This window comes from Squalius cephalus, assembly GCF_949319135.1.
Source record: "Squalius cephalus genome assembly, chromosome: 20".
In the NCBI taxonomy this organism is placed as follows: Eukaryota; Metazoa; Chordata; class Actinopteri; order Cypriniformes; family Leuciscidae; genus Squalius; species Squalius cephalus.
The window spans coordinates 22,199,536-22,218,496 of record NC_137141.1 but is presented as its reverse complement, the minus strand read 5'-3'; the positions used below and the strand labels follow the sequence as shown (position 1 = coordinate 22,218,496).

At 39.1% G+C, this 18,961-nt stretch overlaps 2 protein-coding genes across 5 annotated transcripts in view; both read right to left on the bottom strand.

Moving 5' to 3' along the window:
- Positions 1 to 1,647: 1,647 nt before the first annotated feature.
- On the bottom strand, positions 1,648 to 2,487 carry LOC307148152 (uncharacterized protein). The gene has a single exon (XM_079853493.1). The coding sequence runs from the start codon at positions 2,414 to 2,416 to the stop codon at positions 1,736 to 1,738; it is 681 nt and encodes a 226-aa protein (XP_079709619.1). The 5' UTR covers positions 2,417 to 2,487; the 3' UTR covers positions 1,648 to 1,735.
- Positions 2,488 to 8,243: 5,756 nt separating this feature from the next.
- The window catches only part of rps6ka1 (ribosomal protein S6 kinase a, polypeptide 1), a 60,213-nt gene continuing 49,495 nt past the window's right edge, over positions 8,244 to 18,961 (bottom strand). For all 4 annotated transcript variants that reach the window (XM_079853489.1, XM_079853487.1, XM_079853488.1 and 1 more), the window contains 17 exons: positions 18,061 to 18,140; positions 17,858 to 17,964; positions 16,599 to 16,636; positions 16,370 to 16,512; positions 16,194 to 16,264; positions 15,424 to 15,512; positions 15,145 to 15,209; positions 14,931 to 15,033; positions 14,155 to 14,285; positions 13,069 to 13,194; positions 12,627 to 12,716; positions 12,152 to 12,310; positions 11,305 to 11,466; positions 10,867 to 10,943; positions 10,635 to 10,752; positions 10,409 to 10,546; positions 8,244 to 10,327 (listed from right to left, as the gene is read on the bottom strand). In XM_079853489.1, the coding sequence (XP_079709615.1) occupies positions 10,205 to 10,327; positions 10,409 to 10,546; positions 10,635 to 10,752; positions 10,867 to 10,943; positions 11,305 to 11,466; positions 12,152 to 12,310; positions 12,627 to 12,716; positions 13,069 to 13,194; positions 14,155 to 14,285; positions 14,931 to 15,033; positions 15,145 to 15,209; positions 15,424 to 15,512; positions 16,194 to 16,264; positions 16,370 to 16,512; positions 16,599 to 16,636; positions 17,858 to 17,964; positions 18,061 to 18,140 (1,820 nt within the window). In that variant the 3' untranslated portion in view covers positions 8,244 to 10,204. The remainder of the gene's footprint in view (positions 10,328 to 10,408; positions 10,547 to 10,634; positions 10,753 to 10,866; positions 10,944 to 11,304; positions 11,467 to 12,151; positions 12,311 to 12,626; positions 12,717 to 13,068; positions 13,195 to 14,154; positions 14,286 to 14,930; positions 15,034 to 15,144; positions 15,210 to 15,423; positions 15,513 to 16,193; positions 16,265 to 16,369; positions 16,513 to 16,598; positions 16,637 to 17,857; positions 17,965 to 18,060; positions 18,141 to 18,961) is intronic.

The following is an 18,961-nucleotide window of genomic DNA, read 5'->3' as shown; positions in this document are numbered from 1 at the left end:
TAATAAGATGCCTTCATCTGGTTGGTTTTTGAAGGTCTTCGCTTCCTATGATCTTCCACCGTTCTACGTGTTTGGTTCGGGGATTGGTGGAAAGACTGAAAATGGTCTCTGATGGAGTGGTTAATAATGTATGAAGGTACATTCATAACGTATGAGTTTTCTGGCAAGGAATAAGCATTTGTAGTCATTAAATATTTGTTTGGTTAGGCTATCTCTCACAAGTTCACAAGAATTTGTTCTTGTTCATTTCACATGACATGATGCTTTAGAAGCCAGTCTGAAACCCTTGGCATGTCCCATTATAAAAAAACACTGCCTGTGAGGTCACTGATTTCGGACACAGCCATAATCTTTCTGCTCACATACTTAGTAGTGTATGTTCAAATGAACTAGCGATCTGCAGCGAATCTAATCACACAGCAAAAATCTCAAAATGTCCTCCGCCAGTCATTCATGAGCTGTAGTTTTGGATGATCTGTTGATGTCAAATACATTCGGAAGGAAATTAAAGTCAGGTCCTGGTTGCTAGGCGACAAAGGGACCAGAGAGGCCACAGATGCAATGCTGACAGAGAAGAGAGAGAGAAATCGCTGCTCCTCTTCTCAATCCACATAAGCCCAATGGGCACCCTAGACGTACAAGACGAGAACACTAGAGGACCAAAGCGCATGTCCCCAGCATCTGAGCACAAATCGCACAATTCATCCGTCCCTTGGGACTTTAAGGACTGTTCACACCAAGGTTGATAAAAAATAACTCTAAAGTTTTAATAAATTATCATTCTAATTCTATGGAAACAATGAAGTCCACACCACAGCTAAAATGATAACATCATGCAGGAACAATTTGGAATCACTTTAAGAGTGATTTTTTCCAGTTAATAGGCCTAATTGTTTTCCTCGAAAACATTGTCAGCTAATCAGAATCCACCTGACTTAAAAGAGCTTGAACATTTAAAGTGTCAGGCGACAAATGCAATACGCGCTTATCATAAACAGAATGTTAAAGTGTCAGTAAGCGATTTCTGAGAAACGCTGATATTTGAAATCACCTAAACAAACACACCCTTACCCAAAAGGACGCACCCCTATCTTGATAGCTTCACCCCCAAATCCCTGAACACGTTATGCAACACAGGCACCTCCCCCCTAATGAGTGTATACGCCCCTTACTGCTGATTGGCTGCAAGTTGCTCGGTCCACTTTCAACAGCATTTCTCAGAAATTGCTTACTGCACTTTTAACATCCATTGGTGTGGACACATATAGTTATTGTTGTAGGTGTTGTTCTTGGTGTGAACAGGCCTTCAGCCTAAACGCTCTGTTTCACCTTACTGCAGATGGAAGAATGCTTTTCCTTTCGGACGAAGTGAGTTCTTCTGGATGAATTTGTGTCTCCTCTCTGACATTCTCACGCACACCAAGCGACATGAAGTGTAACGCATGCACAGAGCTCTAAACATCAGCAAAGTTCACACACATTAAAGCAAATCCCCAGCGTCTTGGGTGGTTCAAGCAGCATATATGAGGCCAGCGCCATTTCGATAGGCTCAAATGAAGCACCACCTAAGATCCCAGTTAACAATATATACAGACAGAGCAGAAGTTTCAGCATTTCCTGACTAACAGCGAGTAGAAAATGAGCCTTGGACATCCTTGGATCTGAAGATAGCGATTGAGTTGTGTTGTGTGACAGCAGTGAAGGGCCATCTTGCAAGTAAGCAGCGGCTGTTTCGCTATTTGAGTTTGACAGGCCAAGGGAGGCACGTTCTCAGCCCCAGCATGGAGGAAAAGACAATGGTGGGTTTGTGCCGTTTAAACCGCAGTCCTTTTTTCAGCCGCTGTCCGTTTTCCGCCACGTATAGTTCGCCCTGCTGGGCGGCAGCAGTGATGCGCGCCACCAGCTCCCCGTGTTCCACCGCCTCCTGCTCGGAGCGCACGAACACCTCCCTCAGCTCCTCCAGTCGTCTCTCCATCTCTCTGATGACACGTTGGCGCTCCTCCACCTCCAGGAGGCGTCGACGAGCTGCCTCGAACTCCATACTCGAGCTGGGGGTAACCAGCTTGGACGAGGGTGCCGTGGCACTTGCAGAGGGGGGCTCGGAGCCTGTCTGTCCAGCAGGGACTCTCCGAAAGTCCCCCATGGAGATGGATCTCCGCTGAGAAGATGAGGGCAGGAGGAGGTTGGATGAGGAAGAAGAGGGGTGGACATCCATCGCAGAAGGTAGAGAAGAATCCTGCTCCGCGTCGCTGTCAGAGTTCTCATCCTCATGCTGGTGCTTGTTCATATTTGCGCACGGCTGCTGCAGTTGTTTTCTGTCGAGGTGCGAAGTGCTCTTACTATTCTGTTTGTGCTGCCTTCTCCGTCGAGGGAGAGAGAGCTCAAGCACCGTTTTGCTGCCAGTGAGACGCTCCATTCATTAATAAGACACCAGCCACCAGCGCTGTTAGCTCACACTGGAGGAGCCTCGTCACACTCTATTGGACAAAGACACGCTGACTTTGCCGCAGCTGATTGGATGCTCGCCCTCTGTATTCCTGCCCACTCAGCATCCTCTCTTTCTCTCTTTTTCACTCTCTGTCGTGACGTCCCTACAGATGTCTATGTCAGCTCAGGCAATGAACAAAAAAAAAGCCAAAGTGTTTTTGTTTTTTTTGTCTTAATCATACCCTGTTCCCTCCCTCTGTGTGTTGCCTGTAGCAACACAGCCTGATCCATCAGATAGTTTGCAGGAAAGCAGAATTGACTGCCTGCCCCACACACACTCATACACATTTCCCTCTCTTGTTCTCTTGTTATCTTTCTGCATCTCTGTCACACTTTTCCTCCCCTGCTGAGGTCATAAAAAGCCAGAAATGCAAGATCCTTCGCATATGCAAAATTCCATGAGCTGCTGTTGCCAAGCAACAGATTTTGGCACTCATGAATCATGAGTTTTATGTATTTCAAATAATACACAATAAATGTGTTATTTATGAGGGAAGTAATTCACAAGATCTCACGTGTTCGAGCTAATGCTAAAACACCTGCTCCAGTTAGGATTAAAAATATCATGTTGATACTGAGGTTGTTTTGCATGCAAAACACTCAAGAGATTTATTTACCTTTACTAAGGTGAAACTAAAACAGAGAGGAAATGTTATTTTAAAAATGCATACAATACTGCTCAGTTTAAATACTTTATTACTTTAGTTTAAATAATAGACTTATGACTTTGACATTTCCCATGAAGCATCAGTATGATGTTTAGATTTTGTTTTAAACTAGGAGTGATCACGTACATTTAAATCACATTACTTTTCAATAATATACATTTTTTAAATCTTTTTAACATGATAAACCTTGCTGATTCTTTAAGGGGGTACAGGGTTAGGGTACAGAAATGTATATATTTATTTTAAAAAATGTGATGCCATCTTAAAGGTAGAGTAGGCAATTTCGGAGAGGCTAGCAATAGCAAGCTAACTTTGATAAGCATAAGATCCCACCCTCCCTTCACAGCAGTCTCCAAAGCCACTCCTCCTTCAAAACACATGGACACACACAGCTGAGTCTGCAAAGCATCATGAGACAAGAGGCGGTGTTAAATTACCTCATGTCTCAAAACTCATAATGAATGTAAACAACTTACAGAGCTCTAGTTGTGCCACCTGACTGCTGCTGACAGCGTTGATAATGTTGACATAGAAACGCATAAATCCGAGTCTGAAGATGTGAAAAGCTCCGGGTAGAATGTCACAGGTTGCCATCTCATTATTATGGTTACTACTGTACATGGCATGAACGCAGCATAAGCTCGAAGTCAGAATGCTCTGACGGAATGTTTGCTTTGTGCCACCGAGCTGTTTACGGTAGGCTCCACTGAATCCGCTCGAGACCCTGCCTTCTTTTCCATTTATCAGCGTTGCGGCTCTGCAGTTGCGTAGCCTATATAAACTTCAGTAGGTAACCTAGTTGGGTAACATGGGGGAAGATGCCCCTGGCCTGGGGCAAGATGACCCCCCTACCTTATTTTTTTTTTCTCCTGTATATAAATGGCACAAAATCTCATCTCAGCACTTCTGATGAATGCCTATGATATTTTTAATTTGGCCATTTCATCTTTATCAACATTTGTGAGATTTAGTCAGCCGAAACTGTTTTGAGGTTAGTTGATGTAATTTTGTGTCTCTGTAAAATAGTGATATATGACATTGTATTATGTATATCAAAGTTGTTTGTGTCTATTTGTTAATGAGGAATTTGTGGACACATCATTGTTTCGGGATGTGTGGAGTAAAAGTTATAGGCCTCATTTTTATTTTAAAGTAAAAAGATAAAATTAGACTCTTGGGGTAAGATGAGATATAGCCTACAAGAGATATGTAAGACATTATACAGCATGCTAAACTTATCAAAATATGTTTCAAAATTTTAAAACTTATAAACAAATTAATTTCCGATGACTGACATCACAGAGTCAACCGGTAACGTAAGTTTGATACTGATCGAATGGTATTACCGGTAAAAAAGACGGAACAAAGTTGCTTTTGTAAACAGCAGATTTGTGTAGTAGGCCTATAGGCTATTTACTGGAAAAGTCGTTTTGGTAATTTGACGGTAATTTGCCGGGATTGCAATGTGAAAGGGGCTAATGTTTTTCTCTTGACTAGAGCTACCGCCATATTATTAATCGAATTAGACACGCCCTACCTGTCAAGCAGAAGCAAAGCAAGCTCGGCATCTGTGTTCAAAAAATTGAAAAGCTTAACCGATGTTTGCTCGCCTCCTTTTGGTAACGTAGCCTGTTTTCTTTTGTTTTCCCTTTTTGTTGTGGAAGCCAAGATGAAAAATCGCGAACATTTCGCATGAAAACAACTATCACGCCATCCGCGGCGCTTCCGGCTTTCCTTGTGTCTGTTTTGAATAGTCAAAATGACTGACGAGCAGAAAACTGATGAAAAGTTTTCTGCTAAACTGTTTTTTTTTTTTTTTTTTTTTAACTGTGTAGTGTGTAGGCCCGAGTTGTCACAGATATCGGCATGATATTTCAGTTATATTTTCAGATAGCGGGACAATTTTCTGCTAAAGCCTAAATTGAATCTGTTCATCAAAGCGTTCGTGTCTCTTCAGAAAATTTGAACTAAACCGCTCAATTCTACGGAAGCCCTAAGAGGCCATGGATTGTTATTTTTTTCTATCTTGTTTTCTCGTGATCACGACTTAATTTTCTCGTGATCTCGAGATAACAAAAGTTGTTTTCTCGTGATCACGACTTAATTTTCTCGTGATCTCGAGATAACAAAATTGTTTTCTCGTGATCACGACTTAATTTTCTCGTGATCTCGAGATAACAAAAGTTGTTTTCTCGTGATCACGACTTAATTTCTAAAATATGATCTCGACATAAAACCGTTTTCTCACGCCGTCATGTGTATCGCGATTCGCGAGAAAATCTCGCTCCTTCTGAATGTTGTGTATATCATGATGTAGCCTACGTGCGAGCTGGCTTCTTTGATTTTGAAATCTACTTCATAAAAAGCCCGCAGAAGAGATGGATTTTTATAATTGCTTTGAGAGAGAGAGAGGTGTCCCAGAGGAGAACCTGGCCAGACTTAACTGATCTCTGACCATTTCTCGGGTCAGCCGCAAAAAAACATTAATCTGCATCTTTCAAACATAATTCTGGTAGACATGCAGACGTCCAGGACCTGAAGTTGGCTGGCAATAAAACTGTCTTCTACGATAAAGTTGCAGACCTGACAGCCTCCTCCTTCTAAGTGTCGGACACTAATGTGGAAGTCGCCAAACACTGACAGAGAACTATTTCATTTTGAGTGAGCCCGTTATCAAAGTAAAAGCGAATGCGATCATCCATGATGCTGCTTTATTCTGCTTTTGGTGCTTATACTGTTGTTCTTGCCGACTACACAGAAAAAAACAAGTCGTGATCACGAGAAAACAACTTTTGTTATCTCGAGATAACGAGAAAATTAAGTCGTGATCACGAGAAAACAACTTTTGTTATCTCGAGATCACGAGAAAATTAAGTCATTATCACGAGAAAACAACAGAGAAAAAAAATATTATCCATGGCCTCTTAGGGCTTCCGTACAATTCATATGGATTAGTTTTACAATTTCTTTATGAACTTTTAAAGCGTCAAAGTGGTAGTTGCGTAGACTGTCTATGGAGGGACAGAAATCTCTCAGATTTCATAAAACATAATCTTCATTTGTGTTCCGAAGATGAACGAAAGTCTTTCGGTTTGGAACGATAAAAGGGTCCTTAATGACAGAATATTCATTTTTGGGTGAACTAAAACTTTAATGTGCTTTAAAAAAGTAATGACTTCATTATGAAATCAAACAAACTGTGGAAATACAGGTTCACTGTGTTGTTTATGTCTTTCCTTTCACTTTTAGGCAGGAACTTTTGATTTGATTAAAGTTATTAACCTTTTAATATAACCATATACTGTATGTGTCCAATCAAGTGCATTGATTAAACAACATATAGCCTACATGGTGCAGAATAACATCAAAACAAATGCCAAAGGAAATGAGACATGTTGCCTGTGCACTTACTGATGCACATGAATTAGTATGACATTTTACAGGCCAAATATGTATATACTTCATTTTTACATAATTCATCTTTTATGAAAATTACATGTGAATGAAAGCATACAAGGTCAGTGGACTTCTCACAAAATGTTATGCCATGTTAAAGAAATATTCAGAACACTTTTTGGAGTTTATAGAAATCATGTGTGGAATTGCAATTCCTAGCCACATACACTGATGACATGACATTCTACTTAAGCCATTTGTCTCAAAAAGCTTAATGTGAAACCAGCCCAAATCATTACGGTGATGCTGGGAAGAGACTGCAGTGGTGGCTCAGATCTCAAGGACACTAGAGGAAATGGGAAATGCCAACATCTCCGGCTCAATAACATGCTTCAAAAACCACTGTAAATTAATAATTCAAAAATTCAAGGAAGGATTTATAAGGAGCAATAACTGTCATTGTGCATTTGAACTTATTTGCATACTTCCTTGTTTCAAATACAAGAGAAAATCACTGAAAGATATTAGTTTTATCTGAGCAGGAGATACTGTAAAAATGTGCTAGTCTGCAGAACGGATAAAAGCTGTGATAAATAAGCTACTGACATGATGAGCCCTCTTTTGTGGTCTGGCCAGTGAAAAATAAGCTGGGACAGTACAAAGTGGGAATCACTCAGCACAGCAGTGCTTTAAATAACTTTTTAAAAGCTCCATCCATCTGAGATTAGAGCAGTTACTGGTAGGAGAGGGAGGGACGGGGGCTCTCAAATGTTGGATTAATAATGGATTTATTTCAAGTATTCCATCAGTAATGTTCAGAGAAGTGCTACAGATGTTACTTTAGTGATTACATACAATGAGAGGACAGAGAGAGAAAGCATGAACGTGTATTGAAAAAAATGCTTTAGGTCTGGAAAGAATAAGCTTGTCTTGCTTTACGAAATTTTCTTGTAATAGAAATCATGTAAGTCAAGTAAATGACACATTTTAGTTTAACTTTATTTGCAATTTTTGCAACTAAAATCTGGGACAAGACTAAATAGTCCTAAAGTTTAGCATAAACCACATGAATCAATGTATTCAAAATTAAATGATTAAAAAGAAAAAAAATGGGTAACAGGGTTGAAAATTTTACCTTAAAAAAGCTATCACTCGGTAGGAGTTACTGATAAATATACAAGACACTAACCTCCTATACATTTAAGCAGGCAAAAATAGGTGGAATATATATAGATACCTTTCCTCCAGGGGTTCACAGATCCTTCAATTTTGTCCAAATAATGTCTGTGTATTTGAGGGACTTGAGAGATTACTGGGGAGAAAAGGGAAAACAGATGGAGAGGAGAGAAATATGTTGGAGAGAGAGAGAGAACGAGGACAGTATTAAAACAGACAGACAGGTGAACAGACAGAGATACTTTATGTGACAAGAGCTGTGTCATTCATTCATTCATTCATTGTGGATTTAGACTCAAATAATCCCACTTTTCATGGCCTAAATTCTGATTTACAAAGCTTTCATGTTCTTTCACTTGTACTACATTAATCCAACGAGCAGATTAAAAATATATAATATGCCAAGACTGACAAATACAATGAGGTGGAGACCGTACATGGTCCCAATGATTAAGTCACTGAAAAAGTAAAAAGTCAGGACAAAAAAGGAAAGATGGGAAAGAGAGACAGGACAAGTCGGTTTTTTATTTTTTATTTTCTTTTAATAGAAAGGCATCAGGATGAAGGTTTTAGAATTCAGGCCCTTAACTGTAAAAGCAAAGGGTGATAATTTAAACCCTTTTACCACAAAGAGCACCCAGCCCATCCACCCCAACACCAGGCAGGAGAAACAAACACATTTACACAGTAATACGACCGAATGCTGTGACTCCCATTAAATTAAGCGTTTTGTTTTTTTTCTTCAAGTAAAGACAAATAAATCACAATTGATTTTTTTTTAAAGATTAAGCAAGAATAACCCCAAATACCACACAAAGAGCAAATAAAGTTTGGGAGAAACAGAATGCACACTTACAGAGACAAACTATGTTTTTTAAGAACTTTGGGTACAATTCCAAATTCTGTTCCACTTACTTTTTAAAGTGACTTTAAAGATTTAAAGGAATAATTCACCCAATAATGAATATTCTGGCAGCATTTATTCAGCCTCGTATCATTCCACACCGGTATCACTTTATGTTTATAGCAGAATGCCCATGCTTTTCTTTTCAATAGGGTGAAAGTGGATTCCCGGTCCCTATTCTTCTTATGTGGAATATAGAAGGTCATACATGTTTGGAAAGACATGAGGGTGAGTAAATGTTACAATTTTAATTTTGGAGTGAACCATCCCTGGTAAAACGAATAATCGGAACTAGGTCCTTTTCTGATTCTTTATGTGATTTTTATAATTCTTAATTCAAAAATTCTGAATCAATGCAAAACAATACTGCAAGCACGTCTTAAAACTGAAAAGACGTTTGATTGGTAAAGGGTGCAATACTTGAGCGAAGTTTGAGGAATTTGCAAGGCATCGCTAGTAACAGCCTGAGCACAATACAGTAGATAGTTCCACCACGCTCTGCTTCTGAACGCACAGAGAACAAGGAATAGGACAGACAAGATAAAAAATATACACAATCATTAAATCGTTTTCTCAGCTGTCATATTTATACATTTTGTGCTCAACGTGCCTTTATAAAATAACTTCTCTTTAAGCAACAACATCAACAACAAAATCAAACACAGGAGACAGCAGTCAATAACCAGAAATAAAGCACAGGTCTAACAAGAGCAACATTTTTCCATGCCACAAGCTTCAGATGTCATCTCACATTCAGACTTTTTCATTCTTTTCTTTGTTTAATAAACACAAGGAGACATTTTCTGAACAGTCTTCACCAGTGCTGACAGGTTCACCAAGCAAAAGTGCCGAGTTGAGGAAAACAAGAAACAAACAAGACAGCATTGTACAAATCCATGCAGAAAGCACTTCCATTCGTCACTGTGTTTAGGTTGATAGTCGTGTGAACATGCTCACCGGATCATTATGGAAGATACATTTAACCTTTACTCATTCATCTGGGTGAAATATTATACTGGAACATCTCGCTTTCTGCTGATGGCCACTTTGAGCTTTCAGGAAGAGACGGACTAAGAAAACTACTGCTGAAAAGCTTCCAAGAACAGACAAATCAACATGAAAATTCATTGAACAAACTACAAAGATAAAAAATAAACAAAAGGCAAAACAAACAAAAACTGAGAAATAAAAAAGAAAATCCAAAACTCAAGTGTTGATATTTAGGAATTACAGTACCAAGACACAAATGCACTGGGGATATCATCTTTTTGAAACAGTATCCTTTACCCGGTTTTGAAATCTCAGACACACACAAACACACAAACAAACACACCCCCCTAACTCCTTATGGAGTACAGAACCCTCACTGGCCACGCCCCTCAAATTTCATCAGCCAATCACCTGCCTTGCCTAGCACACTTGACAGCTTCACTCCAGTGCTGATGTCATGGGCAGGTTCAAGAGACTGTCTTTAGTCTGTAGAGCTTCAGTGTGGTTCTTTCATCCATCCATCCATCCTTTCCACAACTGCATTCAGTCAGGAGTACTTCTCCATTTCTCCTCTCCTCGTTCTCTACAGAGAGGTGGAAGGGAGCTTTTTCACCCGTCTCTGCGCCAGGAATGAGGACTCGATGGGCTTCAGCTCAGGGGGTGGTTGGGAACTCTTCAGCGCTGAGTATGTGGCGGCCATCGCCCCCTGTGAGGAGAGAGTCGGTGAAGTAATAGACCCACATTTATGTTATACGTAATAAGTGTAAGAGCCTCATGGCAGCGGTACCTTGACAAGCTTGGCATCTTGGTGTTGTAGCTGGCTGTTGGGAAGTTTGTCTCTCTGAACAATCCACGGATGCTTCAGGACCTGCTTGGCTGTGAGCCGCTGGTGAGGGTCCACATGGAGCATCTTAGAGACCAAGTCCTGCATGGAAAAGCATGTGTGTGAGAAAATAAAATCCTGTCAGAGAGGTTTGAATGACTGTATTGATGAGGGTGGGATCGTGGCCTACTTTGGCAGCATCAGACACCGCATCCCAGTTGCCTCCCGTCAGAGTAAAGCGGCCACTCCCTATCCGACTCAGAATATCTTCTGGAGTGTCTTCTGGTCCGTTGGCAAATGGCGTAAAACTGGAACAATTCAGAATCAAAGGAAAAATGATTGTGGGTGTGTTTTCAGTTATGCGTTGACATTGAGAATGCAATATTTATTAATAATGAAAGATAATGTGTGCGTGTTCTTACCCAGCAAGCATAGTGTAAAGCAATACTCCAAGACTCCAAATGTCACAGCCCTCATCATAGCCTTGCCTCTTCAGTACCTGCAACACAAAACAATGTCAGAACAGTTATTGAGAAAAAATATTAAAAAGACATTACACTGATCCCAGATAATTTAAAATCACATATTACAAACTGCCGTTTGCTACCAATACTTCCGAAGCTCACATTGTTCAATTCAATGTTTTTCAATAACACTGAAGTTCAAAACATTGGGCAGACTTAAGTAGTAAAGGGAGGTGATTGGCTGATGAAGTTTGAGGGGCATGACCAGTGGGGATTCTGTATTCCCTTAGGAGTAGGTGTGTGTGTGTGTGTGAGAAATTTCAAAGAACCAGGTAAAGTTTACTGTTTATTGGTCTATACAGCATTACCCATTCTGTTGCAAGTACAACCACTCACCTCAGGTGCTACAAAGTTGGCAGTATAGCAGGGTGTCATGAGGAGACCGTTGTCTGCCCTTAGCTGCTTGGCAAAGCCGAAATCACAGATGCGCAGAGATTCTGGATTTCCAGACTCATCGACATACAGAATATTACTGGGCTTCAGGTCTCTGTGCACAACCTGTAGGAAAACCAGAAAACATAGGGGATAAAATACTTACATTTTCCTGCATAACTCGCAGACAACTACAAATCTACCTGCCATCTTTAGTCGCAAAATGCATTTATATGCGCCAAATAGTACCTGTACTTTTAATAGTACAGTAGTTATGAAAAGTCTACATTATAATATCACATTTAAAGTAATAATATTGTTTTAACATTACTCAATAGTTTATATGGTAGTAAATCTTTTAGCTGTTGGCAATGTGTTTAAATAACACATTGGCAAAAAAAACAAACTATGTGGGATCTATATTATAATATTATGAAATACTGTGATAAAATACATTTAGTGTTACAATTGTCCCCAATTTCCTATTTCTTTTATACTGGGGTAAGATTTTAAGGAAGAGTGGTTTAACTGAATTTATTTGAGTCTTCATGCGCTGCTATATTGCATGCTTTAAAAAGCTACACTATAATATTAGTCCTAAGAACACTATCTATTGTGGTTCTTCTGGGCAAGACATCAACATAAAAACTATTAAGAGGGCCAAAGGAAGAGCCTTGGGGAACACCCTTAGAGGACGGGGAAAGCTAGGCTCTGTCACAAGCTATGAATCATAATGACAGATTCTGTGTTAGTGGCAAGTTTTTATCTACAAGATAAATGTGATTAAGTTTGTCTATGCATGTTTTCTCACCCCTTGAGAGTGCAGGTATTCCACGGTCTTTGTGATAGTGTGCAGCACAGCACTAGCCTCTCTCTCAGAGAAAAACTTCTGCTTAAGGATTCTGTCCAGCAGCTCGCCTCCTCGCATCAGCTCAGTGACCAGGTACACCTGCTTCCCGTTATCATAGACCTGCAACACAGCAGTTTTATTTCATTCAATTAAATTGCTCTGTGTATTGTAGATTTATCAAATTTTAATAATGCAGATTATTCCTGCAGATTAGTTCATTTGTAGGGGTGTAGCGGTACATGTATTTGTCCCGAACTAAAACAGTTTAATAAAAATAGAAGTAATTTTGTGTTTAATTTATTCCCCCCTGCTGTGTCGAACCCGTACCGAACCGTGATTTCAATACTGAGGAACGTACCGAACCGTCATGTTTGTGTACCGTTACACCCCTAGTTAATTGTGATTTATTGTTTATTTTTTAAGTTGTTGTACTTACATCTTTGAGAGTGATGATGTTGGGGTGCTGGCCGTATCTGAGCAGGATCTCAATCTCTTCGGATGGGTCGGTGCTTGTTTTATCAATCACCTATCAACATTATACAGTAAATTATGTATTAGTCACCCGAGGACAACATGCATCTAAAAACCCTTTTAGTGAACGTAACCATCTTTTAAAATGACATTTAGTTAAAAAGCATTAAAAAACGAAATATGGATTTATATTATCTGAAATATTAATCAATTATTTTACACAAAGCATCTGAATATATTTGGAAAAACCAAAGGAATTGACTGTAAAATGCAGTATCCTCAAATGGTTAGGTAACCTAATCTAACCTAACCAAAAATGCAGATGTCAAAGAAAGAAATGATAATTCAAAAACACTTGTATGACTTGAGTACAATATTAAGACAAGTTAAGGGAGTGAGGCACTAACCTTCACTGCATACTCTGTGTTGGTTGCTTTGTGTATGCAGCGTTTGCAGACAGAGAAAGATCCCATGCCAATGTCCTCTTTCAGCATGTAACCATCACTGAACAAGATGTTCTTACCGTGAAGCTGCTGCTTGGAGACAGGTACACAACAGAGAAGAGAATATTAGAACAGCAATACAAATGCATGCGCACACACACAAACTGCACCGATAGTAAAATCTAATAATTACAAAGAAGACACAATAATTACATTCTTTCACACACATGCACAAACACTAGAGTCTCATTATTAGTCTGAACTCAGTACAGAGAATGCTGGATAACACAGAATGATATCACTAAAACGGAATAAAGCCATTTACTTTTTACAGAACTACTACACTGCACTTATGATTGAAGAAATAATTTTTGTGCGTAGAAAGAATTTGTCTGCTCTACTCCTGAGCGCAAGTCCACCTTCAGTGTTGTGTAAGGCAGGCGGGTTTTTAGTGTTCATTTTTATTTCCTGTCAACGTGTCGGCTCTTTTTTTATATGACAGTGTAAACACCTATCAAACATTGACAAAAATAATGTCCAAAATATCCTGGCGTGTTTGCTGTTTAAACGAGTGTTCTCACCAATATATTCGTTGTGCTTCATGGAGTTTTTACGTGTTTTATAGACTCGATATTGTACGTTATTCTAATGTGGTGATTTGCACACAGCACCCCCAACCTAAAACATCTTCCTGCAACCCTGTTATCATTTCCATTAAACACTATTACTCACTCTTGCATAAATCAATTGGAAAATAGTAGAAATACTGCGATCTAGTGGTCAGATAAATTCACTTAATCATAACTCATAGGATGTAAACAGTCCTTGCATATACAGTATAATGTCACATCTCTTTTCTGTTATCTTTATGAGCATCACATGAAAGTTACAGTATTTATTGGCACAATTTTTTTATTATTTTCTGTGGTAATTGACAGCATGCCAGGGATTAACTCAAGCCTAACCTTTAACCCGTTAATATTGTCATATAGCATCTAAAAGATGAATGTCCAATTTACCACCACAGCGAAATACAAAGAGTTGTTTTACCTGTACCACAGGGTGTGGAGGGGGTTGAGAGGGCTCCTGTTTGCCCTCCTCCTCTAGCATTGCTGTGGCAACAAAGCTGAAGCCCCGGAAGAGCTGATGAGCCCCTGCGCTGGGAGGAACGCCTGGGGAATCTGAGACAGGACAAGAACAGAGAAACCTTGAAGCCCACACTCATTTTCCATTTTAGCTGCTGATGACATTTGAAAAATCCACCCAAAGCTCCAAATCTACGGCAGTGAGCTCAGCTTGAAGATCAGAAAGAGAACACAGACATCTGTTCTATGACTAGCTTATTCATGAAAAGACCATGGAAACTATAAAAAGGACAGTTCACCCAAAAATGAAAACAGTTATCCTTATGTCATCCAGTACAAATGTGTCAAGTGTAAGAATCTTCATTCTGCTCTTTTTGATAAAATGTAAGTGAATGGGGACCATGTCTATTTAGCACATTTTTTACTGTATAAAAATCTTGCAGGACTATTTGTGAATAATTATTTAAAATTTGGCCCGTCCCATACTATTGTGCAGATTCAGAAGAATAGCTTCTAGCCCCTAGTCTAAATCCACATGTATTATATGTAAAAGAGCAACTTTATGCCGAACATTCTTCTTAACTCCTCCTTTTGTCTTTTACAGAAGTAAACTATCCCTAAGATGAACTACCCCTTTAAAATTCCCCTATAGTTTGTTTTAAATGCCAGTTTGAGTGCTCAAACTACTCTCGCCATGGTCCACAAAGAAAACTGACCACAATCATAGATATGACCTCTCACCTTTAGGGGTACGAGAAGTGAACTCTGAGTCAAAGTAAAAGGTGTCATCAGGTCTGGCCACTGCAGGCTGGAATGGGGGTTTTATCTCTCGTCTGAAGAGTTTCTGAAAATGATTATACAGGTTTTTTTTTGCATTCAGCCTTTACTGGTAGCGAGGACGAGTCTGTAATGGATAACTTCTTTAGATTTGCTGTAATTTGAAGTATGATCTTACATTCCAATCAATTGTCATGAAGAATGAATGGCGTTTGATTTCCTCGGCTCCATCTGATCCAGATGCTGGTAACAGTTAAAGTAGAAATAAAACACTCCTTACTATGAAAGTATAGCACATTTAAATAAAATGTTCCTTTCAATGACTTTAATGTGAAATACATCAATATAATTGACTTAATTTGAGATTAACACAAGATTAACAGGCTATTAATGCTGTTTGAAGAGGTTACAATAAATCACAAAGAATGTATACAACATCTGCCTGTTTATACATTACCCAGTCTGTTAGTGGGGTTCCTCTTGAACAGAGCTCTGAGTAAACTCTGAGCTTCAGTGCTCAGGAACTGAGGCATCCCCAGCCTTGCTCTAAAGAGATAACCAAACAATGATCACGACTCAGACACTGAATAATGCTCACAACACATATACTTACCATTCACAAGTTTGGAGTGATTAAGACATTCTATTAAGTAATTTTGTGAAATATTATTACAATTTCAAGTACCTGTTTTAATATATTTGAAAATATCATTTATTCCTGTGATGGCAAAGCTGAATTTTCATTTGCCATTAGTCTAACTAATGCTCAAGACACATTTCTTATTATCAATCTTGACACGATGTTGTTTTCTGCTTAATATTTGTGTGGAAACTGTGATGCATCCGTTTTATTTGAAAAATAGAAAGTTATTTGAAATATACATTTTTGTAACATTTGCAAATGTCTTTACTGCCACTTTTGATCAATTTAATGCATCCTTGCTGAAAAAAAGTTAATTTTGTGTAGGCAAAATCAACAATAATACATAATTGTTGTTTAACAGTATAAATTGCTGTTCTTTTAACAGCTTTCTAGTAGCAAATGACCAGTGAAATGGAAAGTGTCTGATTAACTGAACTATTTCCTAGCACAAAAAATAAGTCCAATCGTAACGTAAAACACATTTATCCTAAATGCTTCATTTAAAATAACAATTTCACAATATTATTTAGTTTAAGACTAGGCTTCATTTCTATAAAAAGATCCAAAACTCAATGGGTTCTCACTTCAGGATGAGATTCATTGTTTCTTTTCTGTCTTTTCCCTGGAATGGCAGTGACCCGGTAAGCATTTCAAACTGTACGAAAGAGAAGCAGAAAGCAAATGTTAAAGCCAAATAAATTAGACAATCTAAGTGACATCAAAGCAGATTTTCTCAATTTCTACGTGAATCTGGACTTACCATCAATACCCCAAATGACCACCAGTCAGCGCTGTGGGTGTGTCCCTGCCGGTTAACCACCTCTGGAGCCATGTACTCCACCGTCCCGCAAAAGGAGTAAGCCTTCTTCTCATTATCGATAGCTTCCTTACACAGTCCAAAATCTGAGAGAAATAACAAGACCAATTACACAAATGAAATCAAACATTTCATCTCTATTCTTTGGTAAACCACAGTGCCTTTATTGTACCTGTGAGTTTGATATGGCCCTCTTCATCCAGGAGGATGCTAGAACATAGAAATGTATTTGTTATGCCATTTACCGGCAGTTAGGTGAAAATCACATTAAAGCGTTCCAAACAATATCACACTCATACTCAACAGTAACTGAGGTCTAATCCAGTACAGATTACAGAATTCATGGTGTGTACATGTGTTTGTTAAAGGGATAGTTCACTTTGAAATGAAATTTTGGTATGTTTTAGCTTACCTCAAGGGCATCCAAGATGTAGGTGTCTTTGTTTCTGCAGTAGTTTCAATTTTGATATTTTTAGGTCAAACCGTTCTTGTCTGTCAGTCATACAAGTACACCATCATAAGTACACATTGATTGCCTAAGACACGAAACGAGCGGTTTGTGTGAGAAAACGAACAGTATTTATATCGTTTTTACCTCTTGTACACTTTCCGCTTGCACAGACTAAGCCAGAACGCGCGCACACGTCACACACCAGGAAGCGCGCGCGCCCTCAGATCACTTGGACGTGGTTGTGTAGAGGTAAAAACAATATAAATACTGTTCGTTTTCTCACACAAACCGCTCGTTTTGTGTCTTAGGTCATCAATGTGTACTTACGATGGGGAATTGTTTAATTTGGACTCTGTGCATGCTCTTTGAGGTGGTGACCACAGACCTGCATTATATGACTGACAGACAAGAACGGTTTGACCTAAAAATATCAAAATTGAAACTTCTGCGGAAACAAAGACACCTACATCTTGGATGCCCTTGAGGTAAGCTAAAACATACCAAAATTTAATTTAAAAGTGAACTATCCCTTTAAGACAGGGACACAACAAGCCGACGTCAAAGAACTATCGATAAAAGCAGACTGTGTTGTCGCCTCTCGTTGGCTGCGTCTCGGCCAAAAAGGCGACTGTCTAAAGGCGACTGTCAACTAGAATGTGCATTCTGCGTCTGCGTGCAAGTAATATCTGTCTATATCAACAGCCTTCTGTCTGTACCGTCTTGACTCTATGCTCGCTTTCATCACTTTCGCTTTTATTCTCATGCACTGACTCATTCGCTAAGCTGAACAGCCAGAGCTCTTTCTCTCACAGATGGTTTGACACTGATTCAACATGCTGAATTGGCCCAAAAAACCCGATGGGCATCTGAAACAAAAATGGTCCGACGGCCGACCATCGGCTTGATGTGTCCCGGCCTTAAGGTCAAGTATCTCCTCAATGAGTTTATGTTGAATGTGTCTGTGTGTGTATATTAAGTACTTCTCAGGTTTGAGATCTCTGTAGATAATGCCGAGACCGTGTAGATGATCTAGACCCAGTGCCAGCTCAGCCAGATAAAACTTTACATCTTCTTCTGTGAACATCACCTGAACACCAAAGAGACTGAGTGAATACAAAGGAGTAAAAGGAGAGGATATTGCGCTCATTGTTATTGAGCTATTGAGTTATTGAGTATTATATACCTCTTTTGACAGCCTGGTGAATAGATCGCCCCCTCTGAGGAAGTCCAGAATCAGATAGAGTTTACCCTCTGTCTGAAAGGCTGAACACATATACACACAGAGTGCGCTTATGACCAATGTATTAACATTTAAGTTTATCTGATCTGTTAGTCATTAATGATAACCTCCCACAGCTTCCTGTGCAATATAAAGCCTTCATCAAGCAGGTAGATAACATGATTGCAATGTTAAATTACTCCATACGAATGTAATAACCTCTGAACTGTAAAACAACTTTACTCTTCAAATTAATTAGGGGACCAGAATCATACAGGAACACTGAAGTGAAGTCATTTAATAATTCCTGCTAAACAAAATCACACACAGAGCAGCAATTCAACAACCATCTGTATTATCACTGACTTCCACTTTCACTCAAAGTTCCTTTTGCGACATTTAAAGGGACAGTTCATCCAAAAATGATAATCTTGTCATAATTTACTCACCATCAAGTCATTGAAGCTTCAAAAAGGATGCAAAATCCAAAAGACCAAATTTTAAGTTGTTATTCACTAACTGTCTTCCCATTCAGTGAGCTGTTAACTACTGCAACCAAATTGTTGAGTCAGTAAGTTGAATCAGAGTAGTATGATTTTTGACTGAATCATTGAATCAATGATTCAATTGATTAAGTGAAATGATCCAGCTTAATCAGACTTCACTAATTCTTTCATAAACTTGCCAAGGAGAGTAAGAGTGGATGGCAAGGTTTTTAGTGAATAATTTATTTTTTGTTGTGCTCGCCACACAAAGCTATAGTGTGACTTCTAGAGTCTTGGAATGGGCTGCTTTTGGGATTCTTTAATGGTGCTTCTGCAGTCCAAATTCATTGAAATTGCATGGGAAAGAAGGGACCAGTTCA

Coding starts and splice junctions, on each gene's coding strand:
- LOC307148152 (XM_079853493.1), bottom strand. CDS start 2,416: ATGGAGCGTCTCACTGGCAGCAAAACGGTGCTTGAGCTCTCTCTCCCT.